The sequence below is a fragment of the Colletotrichum fructicola genome, assembly GCF_000319635.2.
Source record: "Colletotrichum fructicola Nara gc5 chromosome Unknown KSG_Nara_v1_contig03, whole genome shotgun sequence".
Classification (NCBI taxonomy): Eukaryota; Fungi; Ascomycota; class Sordariomycetes; order Glomerellales; family Glomerellaceae; genus Colletotrichum; species Colletotrichum fructicola.
Window position 1 is genome coordinate 5,341,580 of NW_027094053.1, and position 16,537 is coordinate 5,358,116.

The window sequence follows — 16,537 nt, forward strand, 5'->3', positions numbered from 1 at the left end:
CCACCCATGCCTAGTAATGACCGAATGCAATGATCCTTAATTTTAAAACCTAATAAGCTCTCGTTGAGCTTTTACAGATAGCCTCAAGATGCAGACTTGGATGGATAGATTGTCTAGACTCCCAAGCAAACCCGTCGCACAAGTGACGCTATTATCTATGCTCTCAAGTGGCCAGCGATTCGTTCCACTTCGTCTCGAGAAAATCCAAGTCTGACCATGGCGTACTTCTCAAAACCTCCATATTTAGCTGTTACCTCCCTCGTGAATAGTTGCCACGTCGACAATCGGAGACTGCAAAGATTGTGAAAAACAGGAACATCAAAGTTGTAATTGTGCTCTTCTATCGCCCGCTGAAGCAATAGCTCACGGACGGGCTCCGAACCAATTCGGGTGATCATGTAGTCCAGAGCAATCGTCTCCGCATTAGCGCCAGCGAGGGACAATAGGAAGCCTGAAAGAATACCAGTTCTATCCCGGCCGACTTTGGAGCAGGTATGGGTTAGTGACAACTGAAACCGCGAAGAGATTAGGGGCAGTAACTCACGCGCGCAGTGAAAAAGAAATGGTTCCTGTGGCCGATCTCTGACGTGTTCAAGGACAGTCTTCATGGTTGGCGCGTACGTTTCCATGATGTCCATGTACATCTTGCAGTAGCCTTCTTCGCCACCCCCATTAACATAGTCGTTGATATCGACAGTGTTGCTGTATGAATTTGGGATCCACGTTATGTTAACACCCGGTACATCTGGTTCGGGATACTTTTCACGCTCATAGCTCGTTCTCAAATCGAATATTCTCTTGATGCCGAGTTGACCTGCGATTTGCTCTTTGCCGATATCCTCAAGATTCTCGAGAGCCCCAGAGCGAAACACGTAACCTTGCCGAATAGGACTGCCCGGAACCAATCCAGCGTCCCTGGTATTGAATGTACCGGCGACATTTATGAAAGGGGGGCGAGAGAGAATGGCAGAGAGGAGCGGCTCTGCTACGGGGAGTCGTACATCAGTTTGGGCGTGCTCAAGTAGCTGCGCCGGCGAATAATCGGAGTCGGATGCCATTTCGGATATGATGACGAGATGATGAAGAATGCCAAGCACAAGTAGCTGTTCAAGGAGATGTTTCCTGATGGGATAAACGAGCAGCCTTTAATATTTAAGGAGAGCCGGAGACGGACCGGCCAAGGATGAGAAACCGGGGCTTCGGCGAGTGCATCAACCCGCCCGTTCCGCTCCGGTCCTCCGCGGAAGCCGAAACAGGACCGGCTCCAGTCAATAATATCAGCGCGATGCCGCGAAAACAATGAAAATGATGCAAAGGTTCATTACAATTGCATAGTTTGTAGCAGCAAATTTCCTCGCCGGTGCGAGTGCAGTTATTTCATGGGATGATGGTCACCCATTCTCCATTAGCACTCTGACCTGCTGCTAGACCCACCAAATATGGAGGGTGGCATGAAGCCACCAGTCGAGGGAAAGCTTTTCTGTAAGCAAATTTTGCACCATCAAACCCATGCTGTATCATCTAGTCATGCTGCTTTGCATCAAATCTGGCCAACTCAAAGTCCAATCCCCTGTCTCTTTCCTTTTATCCCATACGCTTTGAGCCAACACGCTCGGCTTATCCGCCCCGAAAATAACGCCTTGGGTATCAATAGACTCCAGAATCAGCTTTCCTTGTTCCTGAAGATCGGGCGTCGTAGCTTCGCAGGCGGCAATGAACCCAGCCCACCCAATGCTGGTAGCGAAGTCATGGTCGTCTGCCGTCTCCTCTAGACAGGGCTGTATATAATCCAGAGTCTTGCGCACGGCATCTTGGATGACCATGGCGCTCATGTTGTACACCCTGCGGTAGAAGTAGATTATCAACGCCTGATGCATCGCTAGTGTCAAGGACTTGATGATGGGGTGATCGATGAGCCTGGCGTCCCTGTTCATGAGTTCCCGAGGTCTGCTGGGACCGCTTTGATTATCGGAAGAATCAAGAGACCACGACCAGATGTGTTGCTCCAGCATCTTGACATGCCTCGACAAGCCTGCCGAGACACGAGGGTCGTATAGTGCGATGGCCTCCAATTTGGCCTTCTCATTGGCGAAGCTGATGGTCTGAGACAGTAGCGTCATCAGGGACTCGGGTACGCCATAGATATCAGGATACATCGTGACAGGCCAGTGGCCCGAAATGTCGAGGTGAATGTCCGCGTACCCGACCTCGGCAGGCTTCTCGCGAGAGATGTCAAGGTCGGCACCGAGAGAGTCTTCTGCAATACGGAACTTGCGGAGCGAGACGGCCATCTCGGTTGCTGCTTGCGCCTGAGCCTGGGCTGATAGGGCTTGGCCTGTCTTCGGAGCGTTGTCGCTAGATATATCGGTACTTTCTGCGATTACACGCAGGTGTGTGTAGACGTGGTGTAGGACACGAATGTTAAAGGACCTGGGCATCGAAAGGCCCCGGAGACGGATGAGTCGTTCGGCGTCGAGGAGGAAGATTTTGACCGCGCGAGAGCCATTATAGAGTACCTATGCAGTTGTTAGAATAAGAAGCCAATCACGGCGGGAGCGCATGCTATACTGACCGAAACCATGGCAGTGGCGAGGATAGCCATAAGAATCTCATTGTACTTGGCTTGACTGGTCTCGTCCGACTCGCTTTGTAGTGCCATCTTCAGATGCGATTGTGCGCTCTTCTGGTAGTCCAGACCGACCTCCAGCCACTGTGATGCTGCTTTCTCATCCGTCTTGAGTGACCTGTGCAAGTGAAAAGCGCTCCTAGCCAGTAATGTACAGAGAATGCTATGCCGGGTATGGGTGGTAGTGTTCCAAAGAGAAAGCTCAGCAAAGGTTTCTAATGCGCAAGGCAGAAGCCAGAGTTGCCACGGTGATATTCTCATGCCCTTGACAGATGATGATGAGTCGATGGACTTGTAGTATCGTAAGAGGGAGGCGGCATGTGTTGGTAGGCATGGCGTAACGCCGGGTAGGTTGTTAGTGAACGGCGTGGAAACCTTGCGCGGTATTGGTAGGTTCATGTCCGATGGTGGGCTGGTAGCGTTGTTGGCATCCTCTTGCACGTGGTCAGTGTCTTGCTGCTGTTGATCTGGCAGTTGAAGTTGGTTCGGTTCTTGTTGATGGTGTGTATGATGACTATGGGCTTGGTCTATATGGGCCATAGCAGGAGTCCGCGGTGAAGTGGGAGAGAAAAGCAAGTCCAGTGCCGAAAAAGAACCGTCCATCGACATCATATTACTGAGGCTTCCTGTGCCCTCACCATGCATCCATGGTTGGCCGAGGTTCATCATGGCGTCTGCACCGAAAGCGTCAAAGTGTCCAGGCAGAAACGACGGTTGTATCGCGATATGGTCGTCGGGAACGGACCATGGCTCAATCACCACTTCTTCAACGTCATCGTCCAGCAGTTCGCCGCCGACGAGATCGGGCAAGGCTTCTGCTGGTGATGAAGTCGGGGAGCTCTCCGACTGTTGCAGGAGAGGGGAAGACGACGTGTCCAAATTCGTGATGGAATCGCCTTCGAACGCTCTGAAAACCCCAAAGGGACCGTCTAAGCATACCTCGTCCACGCCGTGAACGCTCTTCTCGTCGAGGTCGAGAACAATGTCGCCAGCCGAGCGATCGCCCATGCTCTCGACAATCTCGACGGCCATGGAGTTGCGTTCATCCTCGGTGAAGAGCGGGTATCGGTACGACGTGCCACGGTGCGAGGAGGAGGCATGCTTCTGGTCGCCCGAGGCCGAGCACAGCGGATCGGGAACCCACAGGAGCTGACCGTCGTAGCCTTCGCATACAAGATTCAGACGGCGGCAGGAGGAACATATCGGGCGGGCCTCGTCACACTTGAGGTGTCGGCTTCTGCAGGTACGGCAACCAGTAAACGTCCTCGAGCGCGGGACCCTCTTTGCGTTATTGCTTGCTGTCGTTGACTGTGGCTTTCCCCGAGAAGGCTTCTGGCTCTGCTGGTTCTTCCGGGTGGCCGCCCCGGAATTACTGGGCCCTTTGCTTCTGGTCGTGGCAGGCATTGTCGATGAGGTAAGGCAGGGCAAAGCGAGAGACAGAAACGGGAGATAGTCGTATTGCGTGCTGGCTGTTCTCAGGAGGCAGAGGCGAGGAGCATTTCAGGCTTGTATTCCCGACTGGCCTGATTCCGAGGCTTCTTGTCGTCACTTAAAGGAAAGTCAGCGGGGAAAATGGCGGAGTCAAGATATCGTCGTATCGCGGGGTTTCGATGTTGGCGGAGTCGCTTTCTGGAGACAAGCCAAGACCGTGTTGCAGCGATCACGGGCAGTTGTGTGAAGTGAGAAGAGTCAAGATACCAGATTTGGCTCCTTTTCCCTTGCTTTTCAAAACGAGGAAGGTTTCCGCGACGCACTTATCGGCGCTAGCGGATGTGGGGAAGCCACTTCAGGGGGCCGGACCGGACTTTCTCGGTCTAGGATGATGCCGGAACAGCGACCCGAACATCGATTTCCCCAGGATTTTAGTCATGGGAATGCTTCGTGGCTGATCGGGAATGCCGTTGAAGTTATGGCCCTTCTTTCACAGTCCAGAATGGGAAGAAGAAAGTGCCGAGAAGACCCACCATTTGATGGGCATGCTTGCGCGACGAGCTGAGTTCCGGGACAGGTCGTGTAAGTCCACAGGTGGCTCAAAAGCTTTCTTGAACCCAGAGATCAGGTCCGGAGGAGCTCCTGATTTGCTGAGTTGTTTCTAATATTCGAATACCAGCATTTGAACGGCAGAGTCATGATGGCAAGTCTCCGACATTCCCGCCCGCTTACCCTGGCAGCTGCCACTCGGCGTTGCCCTCAGCAGAAAAGCAGTGTTCGCAGGTTTTCTGCCGCGACATGCAACCAAGCTCCTGCTGCCTTCCTAGGCGAGCCCTCTGAGCCTAGAGTTGTCACTTCCTCGGTGCCTGGGCCAAAGGTGAAGGAAGGACTTGCGAAGCTGGAACAGGTCTTTGACACTCGCAGCGCAAATACACTTGTCGACTATGAGAAGTCCATCGGAAACTAGTAAGCCGATGATATATCATTCTTGTGCAAAAGCTTCATTCTAAACTGTTACAACTGAAGTCTCGTGGATGCCGATGGCAACCAGTTCCTCGATGTGTAAGTCTGCCTACCTTGTTTACCGGAGGTCTAACTCTGACCAGAGTCATTTTGCAGTTTCGCACAGATCGCTTCAATTCCTCTCGGCTACAACAATCCAGAACTCAACAAGGCGTCGACCAGTCCTGCGATGATCCGAGCAATCGCCAGTAGACCGGCACTTGGAAGCTTTCCTTCAACAGACTATGCGGAACTGCTGGAGACCGGCATTCTGAAAGCCGCCCCCAAAGGTCTGAACCAGGTCTTTACTGCCACAACCGGCTCCGATGCGAACGAGACAGCGTACAAGGCGGCCTGCATCTGGAAAGGAACACAAGAGCGTGGTGGGGCCGACTTCAGTGCTGCTGAGCTGGAGTCCGTCATGGTGAACCAAGCACCTGGCGCCAAGAAGTACTCCATTATGTCGTTCCAGAAGGGCTTTCATGGTCGCCTGTTTGGTAGCTTGTCGACGACGCGAAGCAAGCCTATCCACAAGCTCGACGTACCAGCATTCGATTGGCCCGTTGCACCTTTCCCTCAGTTGAAGTATCCTTTGGACCAGTTCGCTGCAGAGAACGCGGCTGAAGAGAAGAGATGCCTCGAAGAGACAGAGCGTTTGTTGGAGGAGGCCAAGCAGACAGTTGCGGCAGTCGTCGTCGAGCCTGTTCAATCAGAGGGCGGCGACAACCATGCCTCGCCAGCTTTCTTCCAGGGTCTCAGAGAGCTTACGAAGCGCAAGGGCGTCTTGCTGATTGTTGATGAGGTGCAGACTGGTGTCGGAGCGACTGGAAAATTCTGGGCTCATGAGCACTGGAACTTGTCCTCGCCGCCGGATATGGTGACCTTCTCCAAGAAGGCCCAGGCTGCAGGCTTCTACTTTGGTGATGCTGGTTTGAGGCCGGATAAGCCTTACCGTCAATTCAACACTTGGATGGGCGACCCTGTCCGAGCGCTGTTGTTCAAGGCTATTTACGGAGAAATCCAGAAGAATGGCCTAGTTGAGCACACTGCAAAGGTTGGAGAATATCTGTTTGGCGAGTTGGAGAAGCTGGCGAGCAAATACCCGCAACACGTCCAGAACCTCCGCGGTAAAGACCGTGGCACCTTCATCGCTTGGGATGCCCCTAGGAGAGAAGAAGTGCTAGCGCTCGCCAAGGCCAAAGGTGTCAACATGGGCGGCAGCGGTGACGCTGCCATTCGCCTAAGGCCAATGCTGGTGTTCCAGAAGAATCACGGTAAGATAGGCTGCCATCACTGAGTTGAAGAGCACGATGCTAACTTCGAAAACAGCCGATATTTTCCTTGAAGTGTTGGAGAGCGTGTTCAAGCGGCTATCGTAGGCTCAGTAAGCCGTGGGAATGGGACCATGAGATCGAAAATTTGGGTGAAAACGTGGCGCTGAAATAATCAATGCCATGATAGATTGTTCTCGAACGACAGATTCACCTTAGAAGAGGTTGAAGTGGACCAGCTGAACAGAATCATCGTGAACAATTGGTGTGAAAACAACGATGTTGGCCGTGACGCAATGAAGTAGTGGATTGTGTAATTCTACAGGGCGCGTAGACAGCTACTGCATTGGTAATCTGGACCCCCTGTACTACCCCATGTTTGGAAGGCGAGCCCGAGGTGCTCGTCGACGCCGTATATATCCAATTGCACATGCCAGGACACAGAGCTTCCAGCAAGGTACATAACTCAATCTCTCCTCATGCGCTTTCAACCTCAATTGCTGTTCGCTACTCAAGTTTTTGAACCTGTCTGCTACGAAAACCACGCAATGGCAAAGATCTTCCTGTAAGGCGCCCTCTAGGAATCACCGATAGACTGACTCAGAGCCCCCATGTAAGTGCAAGTAAACGCTAACCAGAGGACCAGGACCGGAGCCACAGGCTACATTGGCGGCACTGTCCTATCGCTGTTGACCAAGTCGCACCCTGAATATGCCATCAGAGCACTGGTGCGCGACAGCGCAAAGGGCAAGATTATTACCGGCACATTTAAGGACGTAGAAGTTGTCGAGGGAGACTTGGACAGCGCCGATATTTTAGCTCGCGAAGCTTCTAACGCTGATGTTATCCTTCGTAAGTTTCGGCAGGCCATGCGTCTAATGCATTGTTCGGATTGCTAACGATGACTCCCCAGACCTGGCCTCAACTGGCCACCTCAAGAGCGTCGAGACTATTCACAAGGCCCTTGCCTCTAGCCAGAAGCCATGTGAGCAATCTTCCAGTTTCCTTATTCTCGTCGCCACTGAATGGACTCAATTGAACTCATGCTGATTTTGGTGTCCTTGTAGCACACTGGGTCCAAGTTTCTGGTGCTAGCGCTCTCGCCGCGGCCGAGCTGGCAGACAAGAACCGCGCCCCCGGCGACGGAAGCGACCTCGTCTTCAACGATCTCACTGGCATCACCGACATCCGCTCCATCATCCAGCGCCACCCGAGTCGCGCCATTGACAACTACATTCTCCAGGTCGCGGCCGAAGAATCGAAGATCAACACTGCGCTGGTCTTCCCGCCTATCATTTACGGCCAAGGCCTCGGTCCTGGCAACAAGCGCAGCGTCCAAGTCCCTGCGCTGGCCAAGACAACACTGGAGCGCAAGCGAGGCATTCAGGTCGGCAAGGGCCTGAGCCGCTGGGGCAATGTTCACGTTGAGGATGTCAGCCAGCTGTTTGTGAAGTTGGTTGAGAAGGCTGTTGAGGGCAAGGCCGATGCGCAGGTCTGGAATGAGAATGGCCTGTATCTCACTGGTTTGGGCGAGATTGTAAGTCCTGTTGCCCTATTTCTACTGGATCACTTGCTAATGTGTGCAGTCTTTTGGCGAGATCTCGAAGCTTGTCGCTACGGCCGCCGCGAAGAAGGGACTCATCCCCTCAGACGATGTCGAGGTCCTCAACCCCGAAGACGCAAACACTCTGCTCCCTCACGGAGCTGTACTCTTCGGAACCAATGCGCGTAGCGAGGCGATCAGGGGCAAGGAGTTGCTCGGGTGGGCGCCTGCGGGCGAGAGTCTGCTAGACGAAATTCCTAAGGCGGTTGAGCGCGAGGCCGAGGTACAGCGAAGCAACCTCTGAACAATGTCATTTGCTGCACAAATCTAAAGCTTGTAGATAGATAAAAATCAAGTCATTTCCACATCACACACAACACAATCAGGTGGCGCAATTAATCAAGTCTGACACCATCACAATTCAGCTGGACTACAGTCTCTGATTTCTCATGACCTGGAGCTACCCTGTCCGCAAATGGAGGGGTAATTCAGGGACCACGCCAGCTATCACACCCCTTATCGTCAATGATGGTGGGGTTAATGCCCCTCATTTCAACTTGAGCTGCTTGATGCCCCTCATCATGGAGGCATCTATCAGGAAGGTGTCCGCGACGAGTATGGTATCCGAGACATGTTTACAGATTTGGATGAAGAATAAGATCGGAGAGCCATATGCAGTACAGATATGGAAGGTGAATCTTGCATTCTAGGGACCATTCATGCACACGTCAATTCTCACTGGAATCTAAAATGATATGAGTTGAGATCTCCACTGCGGGGGAGGGGCAGTGTGTTTGTTGTATGCTCCTGTCAGCACCCCGGCAGGCCACGCCGATGCTGAGGTGAAAGTGCGTCACAAGTCGGAGTAAAGGACTTCTGCTGAGGCCGAGTTCGGTCGTGGATAAGATAAATCGTAGCTTGGATCTGACCACATCATATCTGAAATGAAGAGCTTGTCTTGAATATCTCACAATTGGTTTCACAGGCTGTTCACATCCACCACTTCTTTTTCTCTTGACTTGCCTTGAAATATTGATACCGAAGAGCGAACCCGCCGACAACACGCAACACAGCCAATCCCTTCCTTTTCCAACAGCTGCAGAAATGGGAGATCTCTCTGTCGAGCTCACGGCTCCCAACGGCCGCAAGTGGACCCAGCCAACCGGCCTTTTTATCAACAACGAATTCGTGCCATCTTCGAACGGCCAGAAGATTGACGCCATTGACCCCGCGTGAGTGCAACAACCAATCTTCGGGAAGGAAATGTTCCAGGATGACAAACTGACACGCTGCTCTAGAACAGAAGAGGTTATCGCATCCGTCCACGCCGCCTCTGCTGATGATGTAGATAAGGCCGTCAAAGCTGCAGCGGCAGCCCTCAAGAATCCGTCATGGAAAGAGTTGCCCGCCTCAGACAGAGGCATCCTCATGGCCCGCCTGGCCGATCTAGTCGAAGAGAACAAGGAGCTTTTCGCGACAGTCGATGCATGGGACAATGGTGAGCCAAGACTGGCACCGATATGAATGTCTTGGTCATCATCTTCTAACCAAATCGCATTACAGGCAAGACGTACACCGAGGCTCTGACCAATGACCTCGTTGAAGCAGTTGGAGTGATCCGTTACTACAGCGGTTGGTGCGACAAGATCTTTGGTCAGACCATCAGCGTTCCGAACAAGTTTGCGTACACCGTCCGACAACCGGTTGGTGTCGTCGGCCAGATCATCCCGTGGAACTACCCGCTCTCCATGGCGACGTGAGTCAAACTCGCATGTGGTACCGCTCCCGCAGCTAACAACTCTTAGATGGAAGTTGGGCCCCGCGCTGGCATGCGGTAACACCGTCGTCCTCAAGGCAGCTGAACAAACACCTCTGAGTATCCTTATTCTCGGGCGCCTTATTAAAGAAGCTGGATTTCCCCCGGGTGTGGTAAATTTCGTGAACGGTCTCGGCAAGGACGCCGGCGCCGCCCTCGTTCAGCATCCCCTGGTTGATAAGGTCGCCTTCACAGGATCAACGGGAACGGCAACCAACATCATGAAGATGGCTGCAGCAACGCTGAAAAACATTACACTGGAAACGGGCGGAAAGTCGCCGCTGTTGGTTTTCAACGATGCCGATATGGAGCAAGCTGTGAAGTGGTCCCATCTGGGAATCATGTCTAACCAGGGCCAAATTTGCACTGCTACCTCTAGGATCCTAGTCCAGCAAGACGTCTATGATACGTTTGTTGCAAAGTTCGTTGAAGAGGTCGAGAAGACCAGTAAGGTCGGCCACCAATGGGATGAGACAACATACCAGGGCCCTCAAGTTTCGAAGCAGCAGCACGAGCGCATCCTTTCATACATCAAGATTGGCCGAGAGGAGGGCGCGACGATCAAGACTGGAGGGGAAAGGCCAGCGCATCTTTCTAAGGGCTACTATGTTGCCCCAACTGTCTTCACAGACGTTAAGAGTGATATGCGGATCTGGAAGGAGGAGATCTTCGGCCCTGTGGTGGTGATCCAGAAGTTTGCCGAGGAGGCAGAGGCGATTGCTACTGCTAATGACAGCGTCTATGGCCTCGGAGCCGCGGTGTTTACAACAAATCTTGAGAAGGCCCACAGAGTCGCCTCTGAGATCGAATCCGGTATGGTTTGGGTGAACAGCAGCCAGGATTGTGATCCCAGGGTGCCCTTTGGAGGCGTGAAGCAGAGTGGTATTGGGCGGGAGCTTGGTGAGGCTGGCCTGGAGGCCTATTCTCAAATCAAGGCGGTCCATGTGAATATGGGGAATAAATTGTAAAGCAGACAAGAAAGCAGTTGCTGAGTTCTGACATCCTAGTATGCCGAATGTCAAATCCAGAGCGTCTGTAAATCTTTCTTCCCTTCCAATATTTTCCCCACAGGTTTCGTGTGTTCTTTCAGGCAATTTGGGACTCAACAACCTGACTCAACCACCACTAGAAATCATTATCACGGTCCAAGGGAAATAAAGTCACCCTGTCCCAACGATGCGCTTTATTCGCCAATGTGATAGGGGCCAACATATATCGACCTGCAGCATCCTCGGTAATTCCCAGCCAATAGAAGTCTGAATCATACCAATTGGTGAATGTGAACCCCTCATTTCTCATATGTCATTGCCATTCGTCGCTCCTTACGCCACATCGCTATTTCTCAGTCTGGCTTTCTGCAATGAAAGGCTTCATCCATCGACACAATGAGTCTCATTTGTCCCACCTGTCAAGATTGTCTTTCGAAGTCAGACTTTTACACCTATCCCATTTCGGAAGCGCAAGGAAAGCCTCACCACCTGAGCTGTAGAAGCCTCAAGAGCTCCGTCGATGCCGGTTGTTATGCTTGCAGTCGCCTATGGGCGATGCTAGACTCCGAGGAAAGACAGTTGGTAGCGGCGGGTTCCGATGGCCAACCTGAAAACGTCGTTGCAACAAATATACCCTTCAAAAAGGTCGAGACAAGTGATACCATGAGTCACCTCACATTTGTTTCAATCTCCGATGGAGCGCAATTCGGTCATCCCACAAGCTTCCTGTGGCAGGTTGCATTTGATGCGGGACCTGTCAGCACACTGTCCCTATCGAAGCCAAGACCGTACTGGCGTCTGGCATTGTTGCTGAAGCCATGTCATGGTGTGCTACTGTCATGGAAGTAATGTTTACGAAAGCGTCGCTAATGACCAATTAGATACCCCAAGATATTCTTCTGCAAATTTCCACTCTGAGAACACGAAATCCTCCGAGACTATTGCCACTGCTAAAGGATGGATCAATAAATGCATAGAAAGCCACGAACCGTGCTCCCAGATAAGTCCAACAGACGACCAGTGGTATCCAACTCGCCTTCTCGACTGCGGTTCTCCAAACGACTCCAGCGTGCAATGCCGGATCATCGATACCAGCATTTCAAAACTTCACGGTCCGTACATGACTTTGAGCCATTGCTGGGGATCTGTAGACTGTTTGCGTCTGACTGCGGGAAACTACGAGTCTTTGACCAGAGGATTCCCACTAGGAGACTTGCCAGTGTTGTATCAAGACGCAGTTTGGGTCACTCGGCAGTTGGGGGTTCAATACCTTTGGATCGACTCGTTATGCATTGTTCAGGAAGGTGATGGACTTGCTGATTGGAAATTGGAATCAACGCGGATGGGGGAAGTTTATGGAAAGTCATACTGCAACATATCAGCAACACACGCCCCAAATGGTCACAGCTCCATGTTCCATAATCGAAACCTAAGAAGCTTGACACCTCAGATGGTCGACTTGCCCCTTGAAGGACAACTTGTCCTACACCTTGTAGTAGACTACAGCTTCTGGGATAACGAAGTATCTCGGGCTCCAATCAATGAAAGGGCATGGGTGTTACAAGAAAGGCTCCTGTCGCCTCGAATATTGCACTTTGGGGAACGCCAAGTAATGTGGGAGTGTCTTTGCACAGAGGCTGCGGAGATTTATCCCGACGACTTGCCTGTTGACCTTCGACCGTCCTCGACTAGTCTCAGAGGATTCGGGATCCGCAACCAATCCACCTCCAGCAACGGTCTCAACGTCTACCTCTATTGGGCTGAGATAGTGAAGGCATACACATCCTGCAAACTCACGTTCAAGCAAGACAAGCTAGTTGCTCTTTCCTCAATTGTGAAGAAGGTCATGAAAACCCTAGTAGACGAGTATGTTGCCGGCATGTGGCGCAAGTACCTAGATCGGGAGCTGATTTGGTCGGTGTCTGTATCCACACACCGGTTCGACATCGAGGACCGGGCTCATGCAGATTTCGTGGATACTTGCGATCGGACACCAGTTGCATACACAGCGCCGAGCTGGTCTTGGGCATCGACATCCGGCAAGGTGAATCCCGGACTTCCAGACGTACCGGAGACAGATGTGATGATTGCGGTCGAAGACTACGACCTCGAATATGCTACACCAGATACAACAGGCTTCATAAGGGGCGGCTAGCTGAGAATATGGGGAGACTTGAAGACGTTGAAAATAATACCTTATCGATCTTCTCCTACGTGCACCACAGCGGACTGGGAAATGGTCGTCAACGGCACAAATGTCAGCATTCTGTCCGATTCTACTGCCCGAGAACCCCAGCCTCACGTAATGCTGGACACTTATCATTCAGATTTCGATCAGCAAAACTCGACGTCAACCTTATTCTGTATGCCAGCAAGAGAAAGAAAAGGTGATAAGGATAGCCTGTACGTTTTGCTGCTCGAGTTACAGGATCGAGACTCAGGGACCTTTCGACGAATTGGGATGTCAAGGGGCTGGGGAAAGGAGGTGAAACGTGGAATTTTGTGGGGTAGAGACAAAACTACGCAGTTGCCATGCGAAGCTTTTATCAACGGTCGAAGTTTGGTGCGATTAGTATAATCCCAGCCAAAAATCAGGCTTCATCAATTAACCATGCACTGTAACACAGGCAAGCAGGCAGCCCGGAAAGAAGCGGGACACAGAAAGTAGCATATAACCAGGGTCTGCCTCAGCCACTGCAATTAAGCTTGATTTAGAACCACAATCCGAGATCAGGCTGCGAGCCTTGTGTAGACAAGCGCCCCGATTCGTCGCCTGATTTCTGTTTGTGGGTGCGAGGCAGGCTCCAACGACCAACTTCCATCCTATCATATCCCCGTTATGGTCCTTCATTTCTCGAGAGTGGTAAGTTTTCTCTCTTTCTCTGACTGCCAAGAAATCCTAGATCGGCATCATCATTCTGACCTGCAGGACTTGGCGATATTTCTGTTTGCGAAAGGAGAGGCATATCACCTCAATTACTGCCTATTGTGGGACCTTCGGCTTGTATTTGTACAACCAGTCCACGCATGCAGATGGCTGACCCGCGAGTTTCCAACTTTCCTTCACCCCTTAACTACCTTAGGGTAAGACTGACTGCCTGCGCTTATTCCTTCTTACCCATTCCAAACTATTGGCTGCTTCGAAATCTTTGAAGTGCACTTTGGAGTCTATCTTTATTATTCCTGTCATAATGTTTCCGACCATCGTCCTCGTCGCTTTCTTTGCAACAGTTACAAATGCCAAGGGCGCATGCTACGTTCCCAATGGCATCGATCGCCATAGCCTCAGCAACATTGGCGACAATGAGTACGATCCATGCGAAAAGAATGGTGTTAGCATGTGCTGCAACACACACAACAAGGACAGATGCCAACGCTCTGGCCTTTGTTGGGAGCCTTCTAGCAATGTACTTTGGCGGGGAAGCTGTACGGATCAGACTTGGGAATCCCCAGGATGTTTGAAGCTTTGCATCTCTCCAAACGAAACTGGTAAGTAGCATTGTTTCCCGGAGCCTCGCGGAACTCTTTCGAGGGCAGGACTTTGGAAGAGTTGTATTTTGGAATACTGAGCATTAATAACCCGTTGTCCTTGTGATAGGCATTGATCAACTTCCGATGAACGAAATGGATCAGGCAGTGACAGGCTGCAATGACGGGGAAGGGGATGAGCAGACGTACTGTTGTGGTTATTATGAACAGGCGCGATCATGCTGCGAAGCTGGGCTGGGAATGCGTATTGTGAACGGACAAGTTGTTGCAAAAACATCGGGAACGACAACGTCGGCAACAACAACCTCGGAATCCACAACATCGGCACCCAAGACACCAACTCAGACTCCCTCTGCGGCCACATCTGCCGCGGATAGTGGTAATGCTTCCAGCAATGCTGGAATAATTGGGGGCGCCGTTGGCGGCAGCGTTGCTGCGGTAATGGTTCTAGGGCTGACTTGGTTCATCTGGCTCAGGAGGAGGAAGGCTGCCAAGTCTAGCGGTGCCAGCAACATGGCCAACATGGTCGAGCTAAACAGTGGCGAGAGAAAGGAACTGTATTCGCAGAGGATGCCACCTGGATACTCAAGACAACCATCCGAGCTCCCTACGTCGGCCCCACTCATTGAGCTTGGGGGTGGAAACTCGGCGCCCGGAGCAGCAAGATGATTCGTATTTCTGTTCTTGGTTGGTGTCTGATGGTTGTATCATTGGCTGGTACACAAGCTGATAATAATCAATGGGAATGATGACAAATAATATTTCGAATGTATTCGCCGGCTAGCTTTATGATACTGCATGTCTGTCCATTGCTGTTTCCGCTATCAAGCGCCTTACCCTTCCATGCCCTTCTTCCATCGTGCTGCCCACATCTCTTTGTTTGTCTAGGGATATTTCTAAAACACCAAACAACAGCATCGCGAGGCGCTTTTGGGCGAAAAGCCTGCGAAACAGCACAGTCTTCCTTCCCTTCTAACCTTTTTTCTTCGCAGTTTGCCGCCTGGAGGCGCATTTTGTTGACTGCTGTATGACTCTCACGGGGAAATATTCGAGGGCCAGGATGGCTCACAGAGAAACCTCTATGGCCACCTATGAGGGTATATGAAACAGCACAGTATTCCAGACCCAAGCCAATCCATTCTTTGATGTGGTGATGAAGCTCGCATCGCTGGCCTTCGCACTTCGGGCAGGAGAGTTGACGAAGAGCCTCTGGAAGGAGGAGAGAAGGGTTTGAGCTGGGCGAACTAACGCATGAAGCTCCCCGATTGACGTTGTGGGGCACCGAACCAAACAGGCTTCGGTGGACCATGTATAACTTTCTTGCGGCCAATCCCAGACAGACGCTGTCAATGGGTTCAAGAACACCGAAGATAACGTAAAGTAGCGCCGTAGGATTACTAAAAATGAAGTTCGTGCATGGTTTTGGTTTCACTCCAGTAAAGTAGTGCGGCTGTAATTGTGGTTTGGTTTGATTGGACGGAAGTCTAGGTTAAGATGTCGAGTACGGGAAGGAGTTTGTGCATCTCTAATACATTTAACTTCAAGTATCAATGGTTTCTTCGTTCTCCAACTCAACACGTCAGAATCACGAGTCTGTTGCCCATTTCGGGAGCTTCATCCGCCACCCATGATCCCTTAAACAGATTCTTCTCTTATTTTACCTTATGTTACCTTGTATGGCATGCTCTGATTCAACTCATAGTATCAAAGCTTGGGTGTGTCTTGTCCCGCGATGAGACTGGGCTGCCTACGCAAGTCACACTTTCCGAGGATGGATCAGGTTGTACAAAGTTGGGACTTTTGCTTGATACATAGAGTCCGCCGAGCTCTCATGGTGACAAGGACCGCATTGGACTCGAATCCTCGTCGGAGGAGCGCAGTTACTCCCCGGGAGACGTTGCGGGTTCGTTGGGACCGGAGCCTGCTCTATCCCCAAACGAATGTGTTCCACCTCATGCCTTGGAAATGCCTTATCCCATGGAGTGCTGAATAACGCCAGTACATTGAGTACCCAGAATTTCTCTAATTCTAGCTTCCCTGAACTTTTTGATTTATTGAAAAAGATTGTTGATTAACTCGAATAACATTTGATTCGTTTTACCCCGCGCACTCTTATACTGGTGTCATTCAGCACCTGATGGGATATGAAGGGGAGAGAGCTGACCTTGACTGCCAACGGACAAGAAGGGTTCCAAAATATTGAACTTGGCTCTGAAATCTGCTTATTTCTTTCAGGCCAGCAAAGCGAGTAAAACTCAAGAATCATACCTCTCCCCAGAGTCAGCTTTATCTCATTGAACACATACTCACAGATCGACAACATTTTCGAGCTGAGAATGTTCGAGGTATCCTTTTCTACGAGTTGGTCCT

General features: G+C 51.3%; 5 protein-coding genes across 5 annotated transcripts; 4 read left to right on the top strand and 1 right to left on the bottom strand.

Annotated features, from left to right (window-relative positions):
• Positions 1-155: 155 nt before the first annotated feature.
• On the bottom strand, positions 156-4,030 carry CGGC5_v006298 (Arginine metabolism regulation protein II; the record flags this gene model as incomplete). Its single annotated transcript, XM_066151677.1, has 5 exons — positions 156-481; positions 545-1,103; positions 1,596-2,516; positions 2,573-3,060; positions 3,265-4,030. 5 exons carry the CDS (start codon positions 4,028-4,030, stop codon positions 156-158), a joined length of 3,060 nt encoding a protein of 1,019 aa, XP_066009195.1.
• Positions 4,031-4,757: 727 nt separating this feature from the next.
• Positions 4,758-6,438, top strand: gatA-3 (4-aminobutyrate aminotransferase; the record flags this gene model as incomplete). Its single annotated transcript, XM_066151678.1, has 4 exons — positions 4,758-5,023; positions 5,084-5,119; positions 5,177-6,333; positions 6,389-6,438. 4 exons carry the CDS (start codon positions 4,758-4,760, stop codon positions 6,436-6,438), a joined length of 1,509 nt encoding a protein of 502 aa, XP_066009196.1.
• Positions 6,439-6,878: 440 nt separating this feature from the next.
• CGGC5_v006300 (Uncharacterized protein) lies at positions 6,879-8,316 on the top strand (the record flags this gene model as incomplete). Its single annotated transcript, XM_032022977.2, has 6 exons — positions 6,879-6,895; positions 6,977-7,182; positions 7,244-7,315; positions 7,398-7,867; positions 7,917-8,156; positions 8,218-8,316. 6 exons carry the CDS (start codon positions 6,879-6,881, stop codon positions 8,314-8,316), a joined length of 1,104 nt encoding a protein of 367 aa, XP_031880282.2.
• A 661-nt stretch (positions 8,317-8,977) lies between these two features.
• On the top strand, positions 8,978-10,657 carry CGGC5_v006301 (putative aldehyde dehydrogenase-like protein; the record flags this gene model as incomplete). The annotated part of the gene is made up of 4 exons (XM_032022978.1): positions 8,978-9,105; positions 9,172-9,371; positions 9,437-9,629; positions 9,679-10,657. The coding sequence occupies 4 exons, from the start codon at positions 8,978-8,980 to the stop codon at positions 10,655-10,657; spliced, it is 1,500 nt and encodes a 499-aa protein (XP_031880285.1).
• Positions 10,658-12,290: 1,633 nt separating this feature from the next.
• Positions 12,291-12,833, top strand: CGGC5_v006302 (uncharacterized protein; the record flags this gene model as incomplete). The annotated part of the gene is made up of 1 exon (XM_032022980.1): positions 12,291-12,833. The coding sequence occupies one exon, from the start codon at positions 12,291-12,293 to the stop codon at positions 12,831-12,833; it is 543 nt and encodes a 180-aa protein (XP_031880281.1).
• Between the last annotated feature and the right edge of the window lie 3,704 nt (positions 12,834-16,537).